Source organism: Acinonyx jubatus, chromosome X, assembly GCF_027475565.1.
Source record: "Acinonyx jubatus isolate Ajub_Pintada_27869175 chromosome X, VMU_Ajub_asm_v1.0, whole genome shotgun sequence".
In the NCBI taxonomy this organism is placed as follows: domain Eukaryota; kingdom Metazoa; phylum Chordata; class Mammalia; order Carnivora; family Felidae; genus Acinonyx; species Acinonyx jubatus.
Window position 1 is genome coordinate 20,489,032 of NC_069389.1, and position 25,443 is coordinate 20,514,474.

General features: G+C 39.2%; 1 protein-coding gene across 2 annotated transcripts in view; it reads left to right on the forward strand.

Moving 5' to 3' along the window:
* POLA1 (DNA polymerase alpha 1, catalytic subunit) overlaps window positions 1–25,443 on the forward strand; it is a 290,976-nt gene that overhangs the window by 141,857 nt on the left and 123,676 nt on the right. For both annotated transcript variants that reach the window (XM_015085029.3, XM_027054650.2), the window contains exons 33-34: window positions 4,931–5,109; window positions 6,839–6,970. In XM_015085029.3, the coding sequence (XP_014940515.2) occupies window positions 4,931–5,109; window positions 6,839–6,970 (311 nt within the window). The remainder of the gene's footprint in view (window positions 1–4,930; window positions 5,110–6,838; window positions 6,971–25,443) is intronic.

Genomic DNA, 25,443 nt, shown 5'->3' on the forward strand with positions numbered 1-25,443 from the left:
GTTCACATGCTTATTGTCCATTTGACTATCTCCTTTTTGTCGGGTTCCTGGTGAGGTGTTTGTATACTTTTCTGTTGGGTTGTCTTTTTCTTACTGATTTGCAGGCATTATATGTTCTAAATATGAGTCCTTTGGAAATATACGTCACAAACCTCTCCTGTTTGGCATATGGTTTCTTTCAAGTATAACGTACATACAGTGAGATGCTACTGTCTTAAGAGTCTCATATATTCTGTTGATCAAGACACAGAACTTTTCCATCACCCAGAACGTTGCCTTGTTTTCCTTCCCAGTCATCATCCCTCCTCACGAAAGAAACCAATCACCTGATTTGTCTTACCCTTGGCTAGTTTTACCTGTTTCAGAATTTTATATAAATGATCTTCTATAATGTATACTTACTGTGTTCAGCAGCTTTCACTTAGCAGAGTAGTTTGGAGATTTACCCATCTTGTGTATAGCATCATGCATTCTTGTTTCATTGCTGAGTGGTATTCCGTGTTAGATTACACAAGTTTATTTTTTCATTCTCCTATCAGTGGACATCTTGATTGTTTCCAGTTTCTGGTTATTTTGAATAAAGCTGCTGTGAAATTTCTTGTATAAGGCTTTTTATGGATGTAGCATTTACCTTTTAAAAATTCATTTATTTTTTCATTACTCATACTAAATACTCAGTTTGTGTATTATTCTCTAAGAAGTCCAGATACATGAACGCTTGGATTTGTGCAAAACATAAATGATGTATTTCCTAAAAGGGATTTTTAGGAAACAGTTTTACAGCAGAATTCTATTATTAGCAACTTCAGTAATTATTACCAACACCTGCTTAGGTATATCAGTTTCTCACTTTACCCATTTGGAGTTTTATTCATAAGGATTTTTTTCTTCTTCCTCGCTTGTATGGACACACATAATTGGCTTTACCTTAGTTATTTGCATTTGTGCGAATAGAGACCTTGTCTTTTGGAAGAAGAAAATTACTTGGGCCAATGCTTCAGCCTCTCAACTAAATGCCTTGACTTCAGAAGAGTTTTAAATACTCCTTGGAAATGGGAGCAGGTGAACATTCTTAAAAGCAGGTATAGCTTACGATGTTTAGAAAGTATAGTGGTAGGAAAATTAATTTTGTGCTACATGTCATGTTGGAGGTGTGTGTGCTTAAGAATATGGCAATCTTAAGTAAAAAACAGCACTGCTGAACTCATCCACCCCAGTGCCTGTGATGATACTTTCTATAAATACTTTTTGAAACATGAGAGCTTTGATCTTGTTGCCAAAATAATGTGAGATCCTATAAATTGTCTAATTATAAATGACAGAATTTTAATTTCATTTCACTTTCCCTTTTGTCCTCCCCATCCCCCCCCCCCCCAAGAAAAATGGTGTGACTGTATCACTGCGAGTCACGGGATTGAATAAAAGCACACATCATTTCTGCTTGTTGCAGGGAGAACCATGGCTGTTCTTCCCCCAGATAACTCATGAGACCCAAGTAGGTTATTCTTTCCTTTACTCTGAACTGGACCAGACGTTCGATCCTGTCAGACGCTAGGCTAATAAAAGTGGAAGTTCCTTTTCTCAAATAGAGCATGAAGTTTGTTTCTTTAAGTCACTTGTTCAGTGAAAGCTGTCAGTAGAATAGAGGAGGAATTCGGAAATCAGTTTTGCATCTCTTCCTCAAAGATGAATATGATTACTTAATGTATGGTGAGCAATTTAATATTAATTACACTGTGTATATGACACCTTTGATCATAAAGGTTTTGCTTTAATGTCATTTCTAACAAAAGTGTTGCATTTTGGAGGGACCGTAATTATAAATGCAGTTCCATGTAGCAGCTGTTTTGCACATTTTAAAATTCAGAACCTACCTCTAGGTGGCAGCACCAGATACTTTTTTTTTCCTGTTTCACGTCAGCCTTCATGAGTTACGGTATAAGCAGTGAAACTTTTAAGTCTCCTGAAACTTTGAAATAAGTTGCTTGTTGACAATTCTGTGAGGATTTGGAGAAATTGATCCATATGTTGATTAAGTTTGGGGCTTGTTGAAGCCTGGATTTTGACCTTTAAAAGAAAGATTCCAGCAGCAGTGATCCTTATTTTTTAACATGACATGTTTTCATAATAAGATTTAATTTAGCCGTCTCTAATTTGCCTGTTGAACTTAAAGTTGTCCACTCAAGAAAATCACTTTTTTATGACATTTTTATATCCAAGTAACTTCTACAAGGATCATTATACACCTACTATGTTAAGGTAATTACCATGTCCTTTCCTTTTACATTTTTAAAACATAGCAATGTTCTATGACCAAGAATGCTGAGATGAAGCCCCTTCTCTTGAAAAAAGTCAGCATGGGAATAAATCTGAAGTAATTAGCCATGCCACTTGGCTTTGTTATTGCCACGGGGAGGATAAGGAATTGGACATTTAAAGTAGAGATTTCAGGGCGCCTTGGTGGCTCAGGCGGTTGAGCGTCCCACTCTTAGTATCGGCTCAGGTCATGGGATTGAGTCCTGCATCGGGTTCCATGCTGAGCGTGAGCCTGTTTGGGATTCTCTTTCCCTCTGCCACTGTCCCCGACTCGTGCATGCTCTCAATCTCTTTCTAAAATTAAATTAAATTAAATTAAATGAAGCCTAGGGAGACCTTTCCCTGCTTCCTTGCTGCAGGTTGGCCGTTTCTGTGCATGTGCGAGACCAGTGTTGTTTCATTCCTTGATTTTTGGATTGTGAAAGAAGCCTGCTGTTGAGAAAACCTGTCTTTATTGTTTTTCCTTTTCCTTTCTTTTTGAATGGTATTGGTCTGAGAAATTGATACATGATGATACCATGAGAGAAAAGGTGAAGTTCCTTTCTCATATTTGTTGATGAAGCAAGAGTTTATGTGAATACATTTGGATTCACAAATAGAGTGTAAGGAATTTACAACAGTTACCATTCAGTTCAGAGAAGAAATGGCCTCATTCCCAGGCATTGTCTTTCATTTTCTCGCTCCTCCTTGTCTTTAAATGGCAAGGTATATCTTCCCTCACTCTTCACTAATTTGCTGTTTTTCTTAGGGGTTAATTTGTAAAATAAAAAATGTATGGTGAGTCTTGGGGCCAAGTGACCTAGGTAACAGTAATTTATGTCACTAACCAAGAATACTTTTCCAAGTGTTCTTTAAATTTTTTAATGTTTATTTTTGAGAGAGAGAGAGAGACAGACAGACAGAATGTGAGTGGGGAAGGGGTAGAGAGAGGGAGACACGGAATCCGAAAGCAGGCTCCAGGCTCTGAACTGTCAGCACAGAGCCCGACATGGTGCTTGAACTCACGAGCTGCGAGATCATGACCTGAGCCAAAGTCGGACACTTAACTGACTGAGACACCCAGGTGCCCCTCAAGTTGTTTTTAATGTGTACTCTTTGTTTTTATTGTACAATCAGGTTAGGAAATGCTCATTTTGATGAATTCCTACATAGAACAGCTGTTAACTTGCTATGCAGCATGAACATGTGTTCCGTATATTTTTCCAAATACATAATCTTGAGTGAATATTGTCTAGATTAAATGATGTTCATCCACTATTTTAATTTTTCATTCATACGATATTTATTGAGTGCTTATCACTTGATAGGCACCACTGAAAGGGGTTTGTCCTCCAATGTCTGATTTAAACTTCAAAAGTGCCTGGTCAGTGACACTTCCTCCATTTCATAGGTGAGAAAATCGAGACTCAAAGTCCCCGTCTTACTGTTCTTTGTTCAGCGCCCCTCCACTGTGTCAGTCAGCCTCAAGTGTAGATGGCACTTGAAAACTGACCAAGTAGGATTTAAGATCTTGTCATTGAGTTCTGAATACATCTGTTTGATTATCTACCTATGCAGCAGCTGTTGATAGAGTTAAAACAGTTTTCAGGTATTTTTCAGTATTTCAACTTTTTGCTCAGTGACTTTTATATTTCTTATTTACCTTTGTGCTAAAATAAAGATGACAGCTTTCCTTGAATTTCTAAAAAACCTAGAATTCTTAGGGATTGCTGAAGGGTGATTTCAAGAAAATATTTTAGGATGCAGTGTGTATTAATTATCTTTAAGTGTAAATCCAAATAGTAGATTTTGACAGGTATGCTTTGACCAAAGGGAAATTAAATTGGCCTAAAAATGTTTCTTTTCTTTAAATAGTTTGTGGAAACTGGGTAGCATAAACTATACATCAATTGAGTTCTTGTATCATTTTGATTGAAACACGGAAGGTATATTTTGTTTCAAGATTGTTGGGAACGTTTTGGCCTATAGAAATGTGTAGATCCATTGTTTTTGCACATATTTTAAATTTCTGAATTCAGAACACCAAAAACCCACGTCACGTTTTGTCTCAGATGCTGCTACTGAATTTTAACCACTGAATTAGATTGCACCCTACATGCTGTTAACTACTGAGCCAAAATGGAATCGACCACTGCATTGAAATCAGGGTTAGCACTTGTGTCTGCACTTGAAGGAGTTGTAATAGCATAGAACTTGTTTTCCTTAATGGGATTTTTATTCTCTATTTCAGTCTTAATGGTGATACTTTGATTTTAAGAGATTTTCTTAATAACAGTGCACATTTATTTGAGATTCTCACTGGAACTTTAAGAAGATAGTAAAACCATCCTATAAAAGTAGTTGCTTCTGAACCCAAACGTCTGGGGGCATATCTGCATTGTGTTAGTGCAGTTTACTTGTTTTATTTAATAAAGTAATCTTTTGTAAAGAGAGAAGTCAGTTGTCCATGTGATGTGAGCCTTTGTCTTGAGTTCACATGGTTGTGTATGTGTGTTGCAGGAACTTAAAATCATTCCTTTGTGAGTTTTCTTCTTTGGGGTCTTTTTTGTGTACAGGAATTGAAATAATTGTTCCTTTCTAAATTTGTTCCTCTTTTTTCTTTTAACCTTAATAGGACTCGACTCTACCCAGTTTAGAGTTCATCATTACCATAAAGATGAGGAGAATGATGCCCTACTTGGTGGCCCAGCACAGCTCACAGATGAGGAGAAATACAGGGACTGTGAAAGATTCAAATGTCCGTGCCCCACGTGTGGGACAGAGAATATTTACGATAGTGTCTTCGATGGTTCGGTTAGTTGTTTCTTTCTGTTTCTTTTTTTCATTTTGTTAACCAACTAGCATAGAGGCCTTTCCTCCCCACTATATATAAATATACGAAAGGCGGGGCAGGAGGGGGAATGTTGCTTTCATGTGCTTAAAGAATTTTACCATCATCTGAATTCTGCCTTCACAACCTCATTTCTGCTTGAGAACTCTTAGTAGAATGTGCTTAAATATTGTTTTTGGCTTTGCTAGAGTACTTGTTTGGCCTTGGTTTTTAAATGGAATCTCTTAAAAATTCTAAAGTATCTTAAAGTATTTTTTATTGTAATTCCTTAATCAGTAACCTGTAATTCCCCATCCCCAGCCCCAATTTATTAAGACTTAGAGCAATATTTGCCTTTATCTTAAATCAAGTTAATGGGAACTAAGTGTTTTTGGAAAATTTTTGTTTATCTTTACACATCCCACTTGCCTCCTTTTTGACAAAGGTACTCTGATTATCTTTTCTGCTGTCTTTGCATGTCAGGCATTGAAAAAGTCACAGGGAGACATTCCTCTCAAGAAGTACTGCCAAAAAATGTATCATTGACCTTGGATCAGAACTTGAAACTTAGCCAATTTACTTGATTCAACTGCAGTGTTATACATGTACTAGCCATGGCAAATGAGTAGGCAGCAAAACTGTGTAAAACCTTGAAACTGAAAGAAAATACATCCTTTATCTAAATTAAAAGTAATTATTTTAAGTTAATTTGGACAAACAGCAGATGTTTTGCATTTTTTTGAATCAAAACAAAGCAGTCTTTGGAAGCAAGTGCAAGGAAGAGGCAGACACAGATCAGCAATACTTGCTAAATCCTTGAGTTTTGCTTCATTACAGCTGTAAATAAGATAGTTAATTGCATGGAGGCTTGACGACTTGCAGATGGGCTAGCTGTGGAAGAGCCGATGTCAAGCTCTAAAATCTCTTCCACCTGGAATTGCTTAGCGTGGCGGGTAGGGTTATGTACCAGATTGGAGCAGGAAACCAAGATGTTTAAGTATCAAGAAGGAAAACACATGCTCCAGAAACCCCAACAGTTTTCCTGTATATTATATTTGCTTTGTTTTTGTTTAAAACAAAACAAAACAAGACGTTTTCTGTAACTGCTAATAGTTAATTCTTTCACATTTCTTCTTCTTGCCTTCCATTCCCCCAAATATTTGTCATTTGAGGGGGTGGTAGAGAGGGAGGATTACAGAAATTTTAGGTGTTCTAAGCTGACAATAAGTGATTGCTTTCCATTGCAGTCCTTAATTTTTAGGCTTTCATCTTAAAATTAAGTTGCCAATGTGAAAGCAAACTAATGTCATTAGTGCACTTGCCTTCAGGTTTGGGATGAATAAGCACACATTTAAAACTTTGATCAATATCTCTAAGAAGAACGTTTATTTCCAATAGTGTGACCTCACTGGCATTTTCAGAGGGAAAATTATTTTATCCGTAAAGTCTATCATTTATTGAACGTACAAAAAAGAGATTTCAGGGTTTTCCCTTCAACTGTGTGCATTCCGTTATCATGGTGGCAAAAAAGCAGGAGGTTCTTGTGACTCAGGGGATCTTTGAGAGGACAGTAGTTGAGAAAATAGGATTAAAAACTCACCAATAAAATGAATTATGGATATTGTACACCAGGACACGTGTTAGCTTTTAAGCACAAAAAAACCTTCTCTGGCCTTACAGTAACCTTTTGTGTATTTGTTCTGACTTCTGTAGGGAACCGATATAGAACCCAGCTTGTATCGTTGCAGTAACATCGATTGTAAGGCTTCACCTTTGACCTTTATGGTACAGCTGAGCAACAAATTGATCATGGACATTAGACGTTGCATTAAAAAATACTATGAAGTAAGTATCCACAATGAGTTTCTTACATATGCAACTTACTTAGGTTTGGTACTTCTTTTAAAATAAAACAGTGTGATTTTGTATTACTGGTTTTTTTATGAAACTAAAATTTTGAGGTGACTTTGCAGAAAAAGTACTTGATTTTCTGTGGAACATTACATTTCTGTCACTAATGAGCAGTATTTTAAATAATGAATGTTTGCTTTCAGGAAAAATGAGAATATAATCAGGAAGTGTTTTAGTTTATTGTTACCTAAGTAAGACTAAATTAAATGGCCACTCAGATCTTTGGCCAGAGTACAAAAAAATCAGTATTGCCTGTCTTTGGCAAGTAGAATCATAACATCATGTTTGGTTATTTTAATAACTGTCTCCTAGCTAAGACTTCATGTTTATGTGGTAATCTACACCATTTCATAGCTGTGTTGTCCAAGGAAATCAAAATAAACATATTTTAACTTTAAATGCAATCTAGCATTTTAAAGAGAATGGCTAATTTTTATAAACATATCATAAGAATGCTAGAGGAGTGAGCTATCTGCATTAGAAAGGCTTTTTTTTTTTAATTTTTGGTTTTAACATTTCATAGGAATGAGGTTTTTTGGTCATCTAAAAATTTCTGTTACGTGAAAGCTCAGTGTAACTTTATTTAAAGAAGCTACATTGGCAAGGCATTTCCAAAAAATGCTCAGATTCTATTAGGTAAGACCCATGACTTCATCAGTATCATCCTTTACTTTCTACTTGTGTTTGTTAACATATAATACAGCATTTTCTTCTTTAAAATTGAACTCATGAAATGAAAATTGATTATTAGGTCATTAGGATGAAGAGTAGAAACATAGAGTGTAAGTGTTGTAATTTTGGAGTAGAATAATTTGTATTTGTCAAAAATACCCAAGTAGGTTTGTGTGAAGGTATTTTTAAAATAATAATTATGACTACATTTTGGGATATCTGAAACATTTTAGTGAATAATCCTGTGCCACACTTAATGAACAGTTGGATAGGAATAACGGTTATCTGTGGGTTCACATTCCTCAGTAGATGAAATGTTCAGCACATGTAATGTTAGGCCTTTATTTAGCATGAAGAGCCAAAATCAAAACTATTCATCTCCTCATTTACAGACCTCGTTGAGCAGAGCATGATTCTTGACTCTAGGGAAGAATTCTGAGCTTTCTCTCCGTGTTTAGTCTATCAAAATCTTTACCATGGAAATGTTAATACTAGAAGAAACTCATCTCTTGCCTCCCCTAAGAAAGGACAATCTGTTTTGACTAAGTTGAGAATATACAGAAAAGGAATCTTCTATATAGTTAGCAACCTGCTCTCACAGAAAGATCGATTTCTAACTGAATTGTATGGCTGGTGGTGGTGGTGGTCTTGGTGGGTATATGAATATTTTCCAAGCTAAATAACTTATATAGGCATCCAGACTTTTAACCCAACGTTTCTGTAGTTTTTGTAGCTTCTGTAGTATTTGCTTTAATTGTCTTGTCTACCAGCCATCTCAACAACAAATAACAGTTTCCCTCTAGTTAAGTGCCCACTTGATTGATTTTTCTAAGGGATGTCTAATTAAAATACCCAAATAATCACTCCCGAAGTTGAAGATTGATACGACTGTCCTCAAAATTAGGAACGTATTTCTCTACTTGCTGATCTTAGTCATATGTAATTGCATGGGAGAGAAAGAAATCCATTTATTCGTTCTTTTTATGGCCCCATGCTGAACTAATGTCTTAAATAGTCTCATGATTAGAGCTTTTATACAGAATGCTCAAACACCTCTAGATTCTACTTCACTGTAGACTGTTCTCTTTTTCCTGTCCCCACACTTAAAGGAACTTCTGCTGATGGAGGGACGTGGTGTTGAGTTTCTTTTGTTATTCTGCCTCACGTGCTACTGGTGACAGTTCAGTGTGATATATGGTAGCGATGGCCATCCAGCTGGAGATTAATAACTGTACTGGAGACAAGGATATTGGTAATAAGTACTGAGATAAAGTGACTGTTTTCTGAAGCTAATGACCAAAAAGGTTTCTTCCTGTTTCACAAGCTAAATACTAGTACTGAGCATAAAAGTTGTCCATGGACTGAGAACAAGAGTCCATATTGTTTTTCATTTTTGTCTTAGAATCACTGCAGGGGGAGTACAACCTACATTAAGAAAGGAAGCCATCTCCATAGGTGAGGAGCTTTAGGAAGACAGTGGAAGAGTGTGGTACTTGACCAAATGCTACCTGCCCAGGAACATAGTTCTAGGTTATCAAGAAATCATGTTGTCAAAAACAAAGGGACAGAAGTCAGGGTAACAATATATGCTTCTAAATCACTTTTCAAAAAAATACATCACATACCCTGTTAGTTTCTGTCATGAATAAATGGTGCTGACCGAATAAATGTGTAACAAACATTCAAAATTCTGCATATCTGAGAATCTATATCATTTAATGTCTTAGTATCGTTTACTTCCGTGGAGAATTTCTCTTCACCACATAGCAGTGATTGTATCCCTCGAACTCTTATTTCCTAGGACATTTACATTTCAGTGTACATTAGAAATCCAAAAAGCGTCAAGTAAGAATATTAAATACATTAATTGCCTAGGAGGAAAACAACTCTAGTGCTTTATCCCAGGACCTGATGGAAACATTGAAAGACTTGGAGGTATCACAGAAAGCTCTAATTCACAGTTTATTTTGTGCCCTGGTCCTTGTTGGTTCCTCTATACAAAGTTAAAATTGAACTGGTATTTTTTTGAAAATCACAAAAAGCCCATTTAAAGACGATATCTCTAAGCTTTTAAGGATGTTTTTGAAAGACTCAATTTTACAGTGAAAAATTGATACGTGTTTCCTCTCCCCTTAAATTCTGCTCCAGAAGAGCAAATACATACATGCGCGCGCGCGCGCGCACACACACGCACACGCACATAAAGGGAGAGAAACACTAGCTAATCTAAATTGGGAAATGAAGAGGGCTTTTTTTAAGCATGAAAATTTCATCATCTTGTCAGCTGGCAGAATGCCTGCTGTGTGGATTCACAAAGGCTAAGAATTACACTTTCATGAAATTTTCCTCACTAACTGCCCTGGTTAATTTGAAAGATAACCCACTGTTCGAATTCATTCCTCAGTTGGGCGGTGCAGGTTTTATCTTTGATCTGACAAAGCATTTGTGTTAATCGTTTTGGCCCTCCACTAGACACTCTTGGGATTGTGCTTTTACAATAAATGTGTCTGTGATAGCTCTTTAGTCTATTATACTTACAATAGATCCATAGAACTGGTAATTAATTCTCCACTGCTTTGGAAATGGGAAGAATAGGTGTAGCTCTGTCAAGTGCTGCCGGGAAGTTTGTTTAGCTGGTTCATGTTTGAAGTGTTCTCCTCGGCTGTCCACGAAGTAGCCACCGAAGAGAGTCTGAGATTGAGTTGCGGTCTACCCTGAAGACTTCCTGATAAATGGGAAATCTGACCCCTCTTGCTACCTGGGAAGGGTATAGTGGGTCATTTACTTTCCTCTCAAGTACTGTTAGTTATAATATTCATTGAACCCTTATTTTAATACTTAAAAGAGCCATTTGTTTCTAAAGGTGCATTGTCAACTGAAATCCATTCCTAAATTCTCCCTGATGACTTGCTTATGCAGGTTTTAGAGTTCCGGTGGGACAACACGGATCTCTCACCAGCCTTGTAGCCTTTCTAGCCGCTTGTAAAGGAGCATTACTTACAGCACTTGACCGTGGTTTTTTAATGTAAAGGTGTTGCCGGCCCTCCGTCTAGAAAACATAACTTGGAACAACTAGTCACTGCCATGCATATGATGACTGTCAGTTGCTTGGATCAGAAATTGGTGGTTGGATTCCTTAGAAATTTGCTTTTGGTCTTACAGTTTTAGAATCTTCCTAAAGGAAGCTTTCTGAGGACGGGCTGTGCTTTCTTGTGTGGTTCACCTGTGATCTCTGCCACAGCCCCTTGCTCTCAGTAGTATGTATATTTTAGTGGTTAGTAACCAAAGGAACCAATAAAAGGTTACACTTTCATGTGTTTCCTTTAAATTCTTTTCTTACAGTGCTGTCATACTAGAAGAAGGTTTATTGGTAGTATACAAGATTCTCAGGTTAACACAAAATGCCACATCAAATAAAATCATGAGAACATTGACAAAGTTGTTTACTCTGTCTTCCGTTTTCTATGTCACCGATTACTCCTGATTTCATTATATGCTGATCTGCAACCTCATAGCTTTACTTTCTTTTCTCCCCAAAGTATCCGGCAAAGAGGCATCAGAGCAGAAATATCTTCATCATGGTGCAAAATCACATCGTGCAGGAAAGTACTCCTTGTCCCGATAGCAGTCTTACGCTGCTCTCTGCTTCCTCTCGCGCTCCCACTCTTTCCCTGATTTTTTCCCTTTTACTCCTTAGTATATTAATTGTGGCATAAGTCACGTTTAAAAAGTGTCTTTTGGACCTACCTTTTTGAGGAATTCCAACTATAACGTCCAGTGTCAGTTGCCTCATGATGCAGAGACTTTGTTAACCTCACATGTGGGGAAGCACCTAGTAGAGAAGGGAGTGCACTCGACCACCGATGCTGAGCGTCAGTGTGGTGGCTGTCGGTGCCTCTGAGAGATGGCACATGTCCGGGAAGTGGAGTGGGATGTTTTGTAGTATGTGAAGAACCCATGGTAAACTGGGTTTTTTTTTTCCATCTTTACCAAGAAATAAAAGCCTTTTAGTTTTGGAATGGATATGCATTTCTTGAAGACAAAATTAATAACAACCACCACAAATAACGTTAAGGGAGACATTGAGTCGGAGGTACCTTTTATTAAAAGTGCAAGGAGAACTTGGTGAAATATTGGTTAAACTATTTTTTCCAGCACAATATGTACTCATTCAGAGTCACAGACGACAGAGTCCATGGTGTCCCACTGTGCTTGACGAAAGAGCATTTCTTGAGGAATACGCAGAACTTGAGGAATTAATAAATCTGAGAAATGAGAGAGCAAGCAGCCTCCCGCCCTGCCGTGCCCCCCCCCCCCCCCCCCCGTGTAAATCACCAGCATGGCTACTCTCATTTCTCTTGCAAATGTGGCAGCGTGTCATGACAGAGCTCTGTTGTGCAGGTGGATCCAAGGGTTGTAGAGCCATGCGGTGATGTTCAGTAACTCTCTCCTGTTCCTCTGCAAATATTTGGTGTTCAATAACCCTCAAAATTTCTCATTTCCTACCTGTGGTGATGCGGGCTGTTAGTTTTTAGGTTAGCGCTTGCAATATGCAGTAGTGTCACAGGTATGTGAGTTCAAATAGTTTAAACTCTCAGCACTACTGGAAATCCTGTTTGTTTCCTGGCCTCTGCATTTATATTTAGAACGTTTAAAAAGGATAAATTGGGTTTCTTTTTTGTAAAGACTCTTAACAGCATAATTATAAGTGGTGCAGAAGGCACGCAAGGAAGCAGTACATCTCCACCCCGTTCATTCAGCTTTGCACGCAGCCGAGCCCGTGCTGCCCAGCAGTGCTGGGAGAAGGATCGTTTCTGGAGGAATCCATAAAACGCATCCTAAATCTCATTAAAACAAAAAAGAACATAATGAGAATTAATGTTTCTTCTTGCTCCCCACCATTTGACAAGCCAAGCATACATTTACACCACGGACACCAATCACATTTTTTAAATGTGGTATTCGAAGCCGCAGGCCCATCGGTGGAGTGTTAGTGTGTTTTTATTAGTGGGTGGCTTATTTTTCTTAGGTACGAATATCAAGCAAGGTGATTTTTGAGTCACGTATAACATGTCGCTACTATGCCATGGTGGGTTCTCACAGAAAAACCAAGAAATGGAATTTGGTGGTGGTTGGAGTAGAATGTCACTGTAAGCAAATTTATTGTTGTACAAATCTAAGTGAATAATTGCTCTAATATAATCCCCTGAGACATGCCAAAAGCAGCTTACCAGGGTATGAATATCAGCTATTATAAAAGATTTCTCAAAAGCAAATTGGATCAGGTAGAGCCTTATATGCCACCCGACTCGTCCCTCATAGAAGAACCATTTACATGTACTCTTTAGTTAGCACAGCACCTCTTTATCTTTGGTTTCATTTCATCTTAATCTTGTGGCGTGGATCCTGTCCGGGAAGGCTCAGAACCAGAGCATGATCTTGAGGAACTCACAGGAGACCCACACTAAATTCTGAGGTGCTCTGACTGCAGGGAACAGTGTTGTGTATCACGGACTGACCCTGAAGCTGCCTGCATGATTTGAGCTCGGACCACAGCTCCTGCCTTGCCCATGCCTTTCCCTACGTTTGCATATTCTTCCTCCTGAGGTTTTGGTTTTTTTGTTTTTTTTTTTTGTTTTGGCCCAGGTGGGGGCAGGTACAGCCATGGCCCTTGCCTGTCCTTTCGTTGTGTTCCGCAAGTTTAGCGCGTCGTCATTCTGTCAGTCTTGAGACCATCTGCTGCTAGCCTCACAACAGACTGTGCGGTTTGTACTCAAACACCTAGGTCAGGGTTCCTGTCTAGTCGCTTGCCTGTTGTGTGACTTGGGCTAGTTGCTGAGCTTCTGCAAGGCACAGTTTCATTCTCCTGTGAAGCGATGGTCATGGTACCTGCTGTGTAAGTTCATACAGAGGACTGTCTGGGAGGATGCATTTAAAGTGCTTAGAGAGTGCCTGGAGTGCACATTATTTTTTAATTTATTTTTTAAATTCATTTATTTATTTTGAGAGAGGGAGAGAGACGACGCTAGTAGGGAGGGGCAGAGACAGGTGGAGACAGAGCATCCCAAGTAGGTTCCTGTAGTGCCAGCGCAGAACCTGACGCAGGGCTTGAACCCACAAAACCACGAGATCATGACCTGAGCCGAAACCAAGAGTCGGATGCTTAACTGACCGAGCCCTCAGACACCCCTGGAGTGCGCATTATTAGCGCTTGTTATTCCTTCCTGAGATATGGTAGGTGAACATGGCTCACTTATGTTCCTGCATATGGTCAGAACCCCCAGAGATTCAGACCTGGGCTGGGGCCTCACCGCCTGTTCAGAGGTGTCCATTAGAAGCTTTTGTCCTCTTGCTGCCTTGCCTCAACCATCCAGTTCAGAATGATTCTACACCACGCTTCTTCTTGGTTCTCCCTGCAGTTGGCCACTGTGGTAATTCGTTTTTCAGTGTTGTTACATAGGATCCTAAAGTGAGCCTTAGGAACGGACACTAATAAAGGCAGCTTGAGGAAGTGATTAAAAGCAAGGAAAGGACACTGGACCCCGACTTCGGGGCCCAGCACTCGGTATTGTGTTCACCCTGATACGTGCTCAGAAAGATGCTACGAAATGGGTTCATGATATATTCGGAGACATTGGTGCTATCAAGTGATTCTGTAAAGTCACAATACCATCAGGCCTGTGACCGTACTGGGGGACCGTCCAGCATTCTGCCCAGTATATATGGTAAGACATCTGTTCCCGAATAACCGGTTGCTCACCATCTTCACTGTAGTCACCCTTCCGGGAGGAGGCCGCACAGGCCCCAGGCATTAGCATTGGCGGGTAGGCCAGGCCGCGAGGCTGACTGGGGTGAGAGTCCAAAAAGCTGATTGTAGCCCCCCAGCAAAGGGCTAGCCCGGCAGCTGAAGGGAAGCCTGGGGTTTTAGCAACTTGTGATACGGTTCGCCTCCTCTGAAGGGAAGATTGGAGGTTTTTTGAAATGCTGAGGAAATGCCATAGGAGTTGTCACATATCTGAAAACAAGCAGGTAAAAGCAGCAAACTGCTTGTGCCAAAACAGTAGAATTCCTTTCTTCAGTTTCATTTCTCTAACCTTGTATATTTAGGAAAAACTCCACTTGAGGTCTAACTCCAGTCGTCTAGAGCTCCTGTCTTGTAGTAGAGTAAGAAATTGAACCAGAACAGATTTCACTTAACCTTTCAGAAGTGAGATTTTCACACCGTTGACCTTCTGGACTTCAAGGAGCAAAACAGAACTACGTGTTTTCTGCTGCACATGTAAACGAGAGAGGGAGGAGAGCGCCTCAGACAACGGATGTCTCATGTTTGGTTTTCCTAGAAAGCATATGTTGCGGTTAACATGTGGAAATGGATAGTTAAAGATACAAATATCCGCATCATGCCATCTCGCTTAGCGTTCTGTTGAAAGGAATAACCCTGTAACTGTTCATGAGGGAGTTAATTTAGCTGCCTTTCAGAGACACTAGAGAAAAATTCTCAAAGCCTGGATTCTGAAAAACAATACTAATAAAAATTAGAACACCAGTGTTGTATTTTATTTTTATATATATTTTTAAATGTTTGTTTATTTTTGAGAGTGAGAAAGAGTGTGAGCAAGGGAGGAGCGGAGAGAGAGGGAGACCCAGAATCTGAAGCAGGCTCCAGGCCCTGAGCTGTCAGCACCAGAGCCCAACGCGTAGCTCAAACTCATGAACTGGGATTTCATGACCTGAGCCGAAGTCAGGTGCTCAACCAACTGAGCCACCCGGGCGCCCTTGAGCACCAGTGTTTTGTAATTGATGGGTACTGGTTTGTTTTGTGCTTCGTGTAAGTCAGGAGTGGCTCTACCATATGCTTATACCAACGCTATAATGTGTTGGTCTCAGTTTGATCTTGAAAAGCAGTATGTAAGTTTTTGTCCTGTTCAGAACTCACCTCGGGGCACTTGGCTCAGTCACTTAAGCACCCACCTCTTGATTTCCGCTTGGGTCATGATCTCTCAGTCGTGAGATTGAGCCTCGTATCAGACTCAGCACTGAGTGTGGAGCCTTCTTGGGATTCTCTCTCCCCCTCTCTCTGTGCCCCTTCCCCATTTGTGCTCTTTCTCTCTCGAAATAAATAAATAAATAAATAAAAGAAAGATGTTTTTAAAAACTCATCTGACTCTTGGCACCCCCTCAAAAAAAAATTTTTTTTTTAACTCTGCTGCAGCATATTGTAAGTCAGGTGGCTGATTTTGTGAAGTACACCATCCTGCTTGTTTGCTGAAAGTCCCTGGCCTCATTTATGCTGCATAGGTGCTCAGGCTCTTTGGCTCTTTGAGAGGCTCTTCAGGCTGCTGGGAACCTAGATGTTTTGCTAGCCTAGGTCTCAGGAGCTCTTGGCCAGGGTAGCAGGCCATCAGTGTGCATCCACCAGCAAAGAATGTCCAAAAATTGTGCCAGGAAAATAACCCAAACTAACCCATATCCCGGGATCTATGTCCATATGTATACTAAGAATTTAGAAACCATGTGGATGGCATCATAGGTCATCTTAGGATAATTTCTCTCAACTACAGCTTTCTGTCTAGTGATATTCAAGAGCCACTGCTTTTAGGGACTGATCAGCAAAGAAAGATCAAAGGAGAACCTGGATTCAAGAAAGGCCCGCTTAAAATTTCACAGCAAATTAGACTCTCATGCTGATGAGTATATGCAGTGATATAGCACAGTGGTTTTCAAACCTTTTGGTCTGTGGAACCCTGTACACTCTTAAATTTCTGAGGATGCCAAAGCATTTTCATTTATGTAGGTTATATGTATTCACATTTACTCGATTTTAAATTAAAACTGACACATTTACAAAGTATTAACTCCTTTATAAGTAACAATGAACCTACTCTATAACAACATTTATGAAAAAATAACTATTACAAGGCAAAATAATTTAGTAAGAACAGTAGCATTGTTTTACATTGTTTTGGGTTTTTTTTTTTTTTTTTGGTTTTTTGGTTTTTTTGGTTTTTTTTTTTTGCAAATCTCTTCAGCATCTGGCTTAGAAGTCAGCTGAATTCTCATATCTGCTTCTGCATCCAGTCAGTTGGAATATGTTATTTTGTCGGGAGTATATGAAGAAAATTTGGCTTGCCACAGATAACGTAGTTGGAAAATGTAGGAGTATTTTAATAGCCTTTTCCATTAATTGTGGGTATTCTCTTTTGTCCCTATACCAAACCTTGTAATGTGGTGGTTTCTTACAGGTTATTTTCAGTGTGGAATCTGAAACCATACCAATAAACTTTTTGTACTCTACTGTTCAAAAATCCATTATCTTGAATGGCATATGGTATATGACACTCTATTTCTGCTTTCCAAGTATGCAACTTTTTGGGGTGAGTGGTATTGGTTCATTTTAAAAATGTATCTTTAAATTTAGGTACAGTAAAATTCACTCTTGCGTGTACAGTTCTCAGTGTTGACAAATGCGCAGAGTTGTGTAACCGCTACCACAGTCAAGGTATGGAACGTTTCCGTCACCCATATCCCTTTCCCATAATTACCGTATGCTTCTTCTGTGAGTTACGCTTTTAAAATCAGTTCCTTTAGGTGGCTATCTTATCTTGGTCAGTACCACTTTTGCTTACAAAGCACCATATTTCCTGTCCTTCTCTTCCATCTGGGATCCACCATAGCGAATGTGTTGCCATTCCCAGAGATGTGCAAGATGAAACTTTGTAATGTGTGTGTTTCTTTGCTTAGCTGGGTTGGGTAGGTACTTGATCTGTGAATATAAAATGAAATACTAAGGGCAATTCCCACAAAGAATGCTGGAGAAAAGTTCTGACATTTCCATTGGAAATTTTAGCTATGAGGATTTGGGAAAGAAAATGAAGTGATATCTTCAGTCATTACTTTTCTTGCAATGAATCATGAAGACAACCTTAATATCATGAGCAGCAGTTCAGCACGCAAGTAATTATGTTCACTGTCCCAGCTTTCTAGAAACTAGACCTAGGTCTTGAGCCACTTAAAAGGATCACTTAACTTTCCTATATTCAAATATGCATTCATTTTTTTTTCAAATATGCATCCATTTCAACCCACCCACGTCTATAGCAGAGTTTGTTGTTTTACAAATTCTAGCACATTGTTAGATTCATGTAGCCACCACCACAATCAAGAATCAGAATAATTCCAGTGACCCCAAAACTCCGTCTTGCTGTCCTTTTCTAGTCACCTGTCCTCCCACCCTGACTCTGGCAGCTATATCTGTTCTTGTCACTATGGTTCTGTCTTGTCAAGGCCATACGGGTGAGAATTCTATGGTACACCGCCTTCAAGACTGCCTTCTTTCACCTAGTTCCTTTTATTGCTGGCTATTATGCCATTGTATATATCAGTTTATTTGATCCATTCACCCACTGAAAGGTGTTTCCAGTTTTTGGCAATTATGAATGCAGCTGCTATAAACATTTGTGTATAGGGTTTTCTGTGAGGGTATGTTTTCATTCTTCTAGCATAAATACATTAGCAGATTTGCTGGCTAAAAGTGTATGTTTACTCTTTTAAGACACTGTCAAACTGTTTTTCAGAATAGTTATACCATTTTTCATTCCCACCAGCAGCATATTATAAGAGTTCCAGTTTCTAGGTCTCCTCACTGACACTGGGTATTGTTGGCATTTTTTATTATAGCCATCCCAATAGGTGTGGTGGTATCTCATGATGATTTTAATTTGCAGTTCCCTGATGGTTAGTGGTTTTATATTCATGCTTGTATTTTTCAACCTGTTGATATGTTTATTTGCCACTCTTACATCATCTTAGGCAAAGTGTCCAAGTTTTTCCCCGTTTTTTATTTGGATTGTTTCTTTTATTACTGTTAGGTTTTCAGGGTTTTCTTACATATTCTAGATACAGGTTCTTTGTTGGATATGTGATATGCAAATATTTTCTCCCAGTCTCTAGCTTGTCTTTTCATTCTCTTAAATGTGCATTTCACAGGACAAAACTTTTAAATTTTGAGGAAGTCCAGTATGTCATTTTTTCATTTTATACATCATGCTTTTTGGTCTTGTCTACAAACTCAGATTTTACATCTAGATCTCTGATCCATTTTGAGTTCATTTCTGTTTAAGTTGAGGCTTAGGACAAGTGGGTTTTTTTTTTTTTTTTGGACTATATAATCCAATTGTTCCCACACAACTTACTAAAAAGACTTGTTTCTCCACATTGGATTGCTTCTGTATTCTGTGTTTATTCCTTTACTAACACCACAGACTTGATTACTGTAGCTTTATAGAAAGAATTAGGTAGTGTGATTTTCCATCTTATTTTTTTCAAAAATGCTTTAGCTCTTCTAGTTCTTTTCCCTTTCCATAGAAGTTCAGTCAGTTTGTGTTTATCAACAAAAATTCCTGCTGAGATTTTTCTTGGAAGTGTGTTAAATCTATATATTACTTTTGGGGGGAATTGATCTCTTTATTATGTTGAGTCTTCCAATCCATGAACATGGTATGTATCTCCATTTATTTAGGTCTTTTTTTTTCTCTTTCATTAGCATTTTGTAGTTTTCAGCATTCAGGTCAGGTATATGTTTTGCTAGGTTTATACGTAAGGAGTTTGTTTTGGAGAAAGTTTTTTTAAATTTTGTTTTCCAATTTCTTAGTATATCAAAATACAGTTGTGTAATTTTTCAGTCTGCTATTTCTGTAGTTCAGAGAATCACAGGTGAATCAGCTGGTTCTCAAAAAATACTGAGGGCTCATGAAACATTAAAAATACTCTATATAAATGCATAGTTAATATGCAGCCCTTAAAATTTATTTTATAAATCTTTATTTTTGGCTCTGATATTTGGCTACAGAATACTGTTGAGTTTTTAAAAACACCAGCTTAAAGAGTGTCACGTAGGGGCGTCTGGGTGGCTCAATCAGTTAAGCATCTGACTTAAGCGACAGGTCATGATCTCACATTTCATGAGGTCGAGCCCCGCGTCAGGCTCTGTGCTGATGGCTCAGAGCCTGGAGCCTGGTTTGAATTCTGTGTCTGCTTCTCTCTCTGCTCCTCCCCTGCTCACATTGTGTGTGTCTCTCTCTCACAAATACAAATAAACCTTAAAAAAAATTTTTTTTTTAAATGAAGAAAGGGGTGCCTGGGTGGCTCAGTGGGTTAAGCGTCCGACTTTGGCTTAGGTCATGATCTCACGGTTTGTGAGTTCCAGCCCCACGTCGGGCTCTGTGCTGGCAGCTTGGAGCCTGGAGCCTGCTTCGGATTCTGTGTCTCCTTCTCTCTCTGTCCCTCCCCCACGTGTGCTCTGTTTCTGTCTGTCAAAAATAAAAAATGTAAAATTAAAAAAAATTTTTTTAAATAAATAAAAACACAAGAGTGTCATGTAAAATATGTGTGTATGTGTGTGCATGCACATGCTTAGATTTCTAGAAGGATGTTTCCCATATGTCAAAAGTCATGTCTGAATGGCGAAAAGTTCAGCTGATTTTTATGTTTTTTATATTTTCTCTTTTTGAAGATTTCACAATAAGCGTGTATTGTTTTCATTAGAACAATGAAGCTGCTGGGGCGCCTGGGAGACTCCGTCGGTTAAGCAAGCATCTGGCTCTTGGTTTTAGGTCAGGTCATGATCTCATGGGTTTGTGAGTTCAAACCCTGAGATGAGCTCTGTGCTGACAGTTCAGAGCCTGCTTGGAATTCTCTTTCGTGCCCTCTCTCTCTCTGCCCCTCCCCCACTCGTTTGTGTGCTCTCCCTCTAAATAAATAAATAAATAAATAAATAAATAAATATTTTTTAAAAAAGAACAATGAAGCTGCTTAAAGGAGAAAAGAAAAATGAAGCAATGAATTTTAATATAGTCCTTATTAATAAACGAAATGGAACAGACTCCAGTCGTATTTGAGAATCAAGTACTTGCATCTTAGAAATCTCGATGTTGCCCCAGCCATTTAAAAACCCTAAACATTTTTATGAAAACCAAGGGAACATTTTAAGAAAAATAGGACATTCTGAAAATGCTGTGTTTGGAATTTTTCATCATGGCATTTTTTTTTCTGAAGTTTTTAAGTAATCTTCACATCCATTGTGGGGGCTTGAATTTACAACTCTGAGATGAAGAGTTGCATGCTCCTCCGATTGAGCCAGCCAGGCATCCCCATTTCTTTTTTATTATATACTTGTCTCTGTATTAAGCAGAAACAGTGGATCTTAGTCTTGATTGTTCATTAGAATCACCCGAGTACATTTTAAAACAAGTACCTGATGGCTTAGTACACCTTGGAACATTAGATTTGAATTTCTGAGCGTGGGCAAGGACTTTGGTGTTTCTAGAAGTTCCCTTGTGTGATTACTAAACTTTCAAAAAAACAAATGTTGGTAAATTCTAATGTAATACAGTAATAACCACTAAGTATTTTAAATGTTGTTTCTGTATATGAAATATCTGATTATTATTACATGTAAGATTTCTCTCTGTATATGAAGTTATGAAAAGGTATATGCTTTCACACCTGTATCAAGTTCAACACATTCTTATAGATGAGAAAGGAATTACATTTCTAAAACAAAATGAGTTCTTATGTGACTGCAAATAATGCTATTGAAGAAAAAAAACCATAGCGTCTTTAGTATGTCCACGTTTTTCATGGCATATCACTGACATTTGGCAAATGGCAGGTACTTAGCATTGCTCAACCTTGTCTCTTCTCTGTTATGGCTAGGATTGTATAAGCCTAGGCTTAGGAGTATTTATGTGTAGAAATGTCATCTTCCCTGTATCTCTTCTAGGAGACCCTCTGTATAATGATCTCATGGCTTCATCCACTCCTGTGTATGCTGAGGAGTTAGCTACTTGACAACAATCTGAAGTGGTTCTGTGATATGCAGTCCTGTCACCACCCTCTCGATCGTGACTGTGACTCACCATAGTCTCTATTTGAGTAGCTTCAGCTTCCCATCTGTATGAGGTGTGTAGTTTTTCTCAGGCCTAGAACTCCACTAGCAGGGCCCAGAAGTCAAAATGGGGCAGGGGAGGTGTTGGTTAAAGGGTACCTAGTTGTGGTTGCGTAGGGTGAAGCCTAGAGATGTGGTGTGTGGCATGTGGCTGTAGTTAGTGAGACTGTATCGAAGAGTGGGAATTTGCTGAGTAGATTCCAGGTGTTCTCATCAAACACAGGAAGGGATAACTCTATGAGAAGACATGTTAATTGGCTTGACTGTAGTCATCATTTCACCGTGTATATCAAATCATCATGTTGTATGCCTTAAATATATATAATTTTTATTTAAAAAATTCACTTACAGTAAATAAATGGGACGTTCCCTAGGTTGCATTTGCTAGTGGTCCTTGGGAGAATCAGATAACAGTAGTGGAATTCTGCAACTAACTCACCGTGCAGCAGCAGCTTGAATGAGAATAGAATACTCTCTCTGTTTTGAGATATTTTGAGCTTTTAGAGGGTTCCTGTGTGAACTTTGAAAATGTTGCTAACTGACTTCCCTGTCTTGTAGGACTATCAGAACCATCCTCCCTAAACACCATTTTTTTTCTCATCTCACCTACCAAAAATATTTAATGTATTCTAAATTATTTTGAGAGAGAGAGAGAGAGAGAGAGAGAGCGAGCGAGCATGAGTGGGATAAGTGCAAAGAGAGAGGAAGAGAGAGAGGATGCCAAGCAGGCTCTGCACTGTCAGCACAAGAGCCCAATATAGGGCTCGATCTCACGAACCATGTGATCATGACCTGCGCTCAAACCAGGAGTCAGATGCTTAACCGACTGAGCCACCCAGGTGCCCATTTAATGTGCTTTAAAGAAAGAGACAAATGGTTTTAAAATAGTATTTCATTACATTAATATACATTTTACATTACCCTGTGCATTGCCATTTTCAGAGCATTTTCACAGCCTTTGTTGATTTGTTCCTCACAGTAATCTTGTGAGGTACACAGAGTGATGTCCTCTAGTATGTCCCAGCTCAGGATAATAGAAGCCCCCAGGTTGTCTGCGTTGGCTATCACGGTATTGTGTGTTCCTCATACCGTTACATTGCCTGTTCCTCCATTCTCACTACTTGAATTTAGTTCTCCATTATCTTATCCTGAGCTTTCTCCTTGATCTTCCTGTCTTGGTCTGTGGCCTTATCAGTCCATTCTTTACACTTGTTTCCAGATTACCTTTCGAGAATAGGGTTAGTAATGTCACATTTCAGCTTAAAAACCTTCAGTGGGTTTTCATTTCTTGCAGATGAAAATCCAAATTCCTTAGTGTTGTGTTAATCTTGAAAAGCTAGTCTTTCCCCCTTCTCCCTCCTCACCATCCACTGCGGGTCCTCTGCCCTCCACACAAGATAATTTGGTGTTCCTCAAAGATCCCATGTGCTTTTCTCCTGCCTGGCCTTCACTCCTTCGTCTCCTCTGCTTAGAACCACACCCCGCCACTCACACTGGCCCACTGTGTGAGCTTCTCACGCCTTCAGTGGCACAGTGTCTATGCCAGCAGCTACCCAGGAAGAATGGCTTCCTCTCTCCCGTGCGCTCTGTAACCCTCTGTGAGCACCTATTGCCCAGACTGTGAGCCCCTTGTGAACACGAGCTGTGCTGTGTAGGGCTGTGTTTTGCTTCATGTCCCTGAAGCAGAGCATAGTGCCAGGGACATGGCAGACACAGGACTTAAGTATCTGAATAAAGGAGGAACTTTGGGAACCTTCAGAAAGACCATCAGCAGTGTTTATGTTTAATGTAGTAGTGACTTCTTATTTATTTATTTGTTTTTTTACCAAGTATGACTCTACACTTAATGGATGGTATTTTCTGGAACATCCTCTTTAATGTTTCTCATAATTTACATTTCAAACACCTTACTAATCTCCAGAAGTTTAACTTACTCTTGCACCTCTCTCTTTCCCTCCCTGCCTCTCCCCCCACACATGCGCGCGCGCGCGCACACACACACACACACACACACACACACAGAAAATGTATTTTCACCTTAAAAAGTGTCCTTGCTTCTTGAACCAAAGGTGTGGTGTTGATCTTTCCTTTTCTCTAGTAGCGCTCTTCCTGCCCCCTGGACCATGACCAGGAAATGGGCTTTTTAGCAGCAGTGCTGGTCTTCAGACTCCTGTTTGCATGGGTTCGTCTTAACACTGGGTGCCCATGTCTTTTCCTGTCAGCAGCAGAACTAAGTACCCAGACATACAATTTTGAGAAGCCCTTAGCACCGTGTGTGTGTGTTGGTACATTTGTGCTTTTGTGTGCTCTTCTATCTGTAGCGGACACATAGGCACTCTTGCAGAAGAGTAACGGGGCCTACTTGGCGTTTGCTTCCTGTTGGAGAGTTGTTGTGTTTATCCTGTCGTCATTTGCTCAGTGATGCTTGCCATGTGTTAGGGAAAATCAGTATAGGTAGGAAAGTGGCTGATGATAGAATGTGAAATCTAGACTTCCAGAGGGGGCCTGGAAAAGCTCATCATAGGTTTAAAAGATGACCTGAATTTGTGATACAGAATTAAATATTTTGGGACAATAGTAACATAGTATCTCCCTTCCATTCTGAAGTTGGTAGTAAAAGCCACACTGCAGGAATATACTCAAGCAAGGGAACAGGCTTGAGTTTAGATGACATTTTGTTTCACATCATCAGTAACAGTTGATAGAACAGCTATACTTTTTTTATTCTTCCCTGCCCCCCCCCCTTTTTTTAACAGGTAGAGTGAAGCATAATTTGCAACTCTTGGAACTTTGCAAAAGACAACGAACCGACCAGATAATAAGCCCCAGAGAAAAGGGAATCACCCGAGACACACACTGGGTAGTAGCTTTGTATGAGCAATATCCCTTCTACTTCAAAATCATATGGAAATAGTCCCCCCACCCGTTATTTCAGTTGAGGCCAAGAATCAGGAAAATAGCTTTTGTGTTAGGCTTCAGACTCAAAGTTTTATTATATTAAACTGCAGGACCGGGTCTTGACACGAGACCCTGTAGGCGCCCATTACAATGCCATGGGCTCAGCGGACACCGACTTTTCCATCAGGTCACACACACCAGCAGCTACGCATTCCCATTTCTGCGTTGACAAGCACGTGGCTTGTAAGAGCAACATAGTTTCTAAGCTAGTGCTTTGCCTGGTTCCTTGACGATCTTTTAGGTGATTGCAGTCCATCATTATAGAAGTCACTGCTCGACGTGCCTCACGACGTTTGTTTTGTGTGAAGAAAACTTGGACTGTGGGAAAGAAACAGAGTAGGTTTTGGTAATGTGACAAGAAGTGGATGCATATTTTGGAAGGTTGGGAAACCTCTTTGTTGAATTTATAAGTGAGGCACTTTTAGGATGTCTAATTGTTGCCTATCCAGAGAATCTGCTTCAGGCTGCATTTTGAGCTGCATAAATGGATAGGATAATGTTTATGAAAACAGGTTCTAAGTAATCCTTATTTCTTTCTCAGCTCCGGAGCTAAATGTCCATAGCAAAGATTATGTAAAATATATACTTGCTTCTTTATATTTATTTTCATAACATTTGATTTATGACGTAAGAGGTTCTAAAAATCTGGTAATGCTTGGTTATACACACTTTTATAAAAGTCAAGAATCATTCCTTTTCTTCTATAATAGACAATCAAAATAAGCAGTTCGAAGAGATGGATTTAAGACAGCAAAATTGTTGTGTCTTCAGCTGTGTAAAAGAAGTACTGTACCTTGGACCAGAAAACGAGTATTAGCGATGGTTCGGTTAG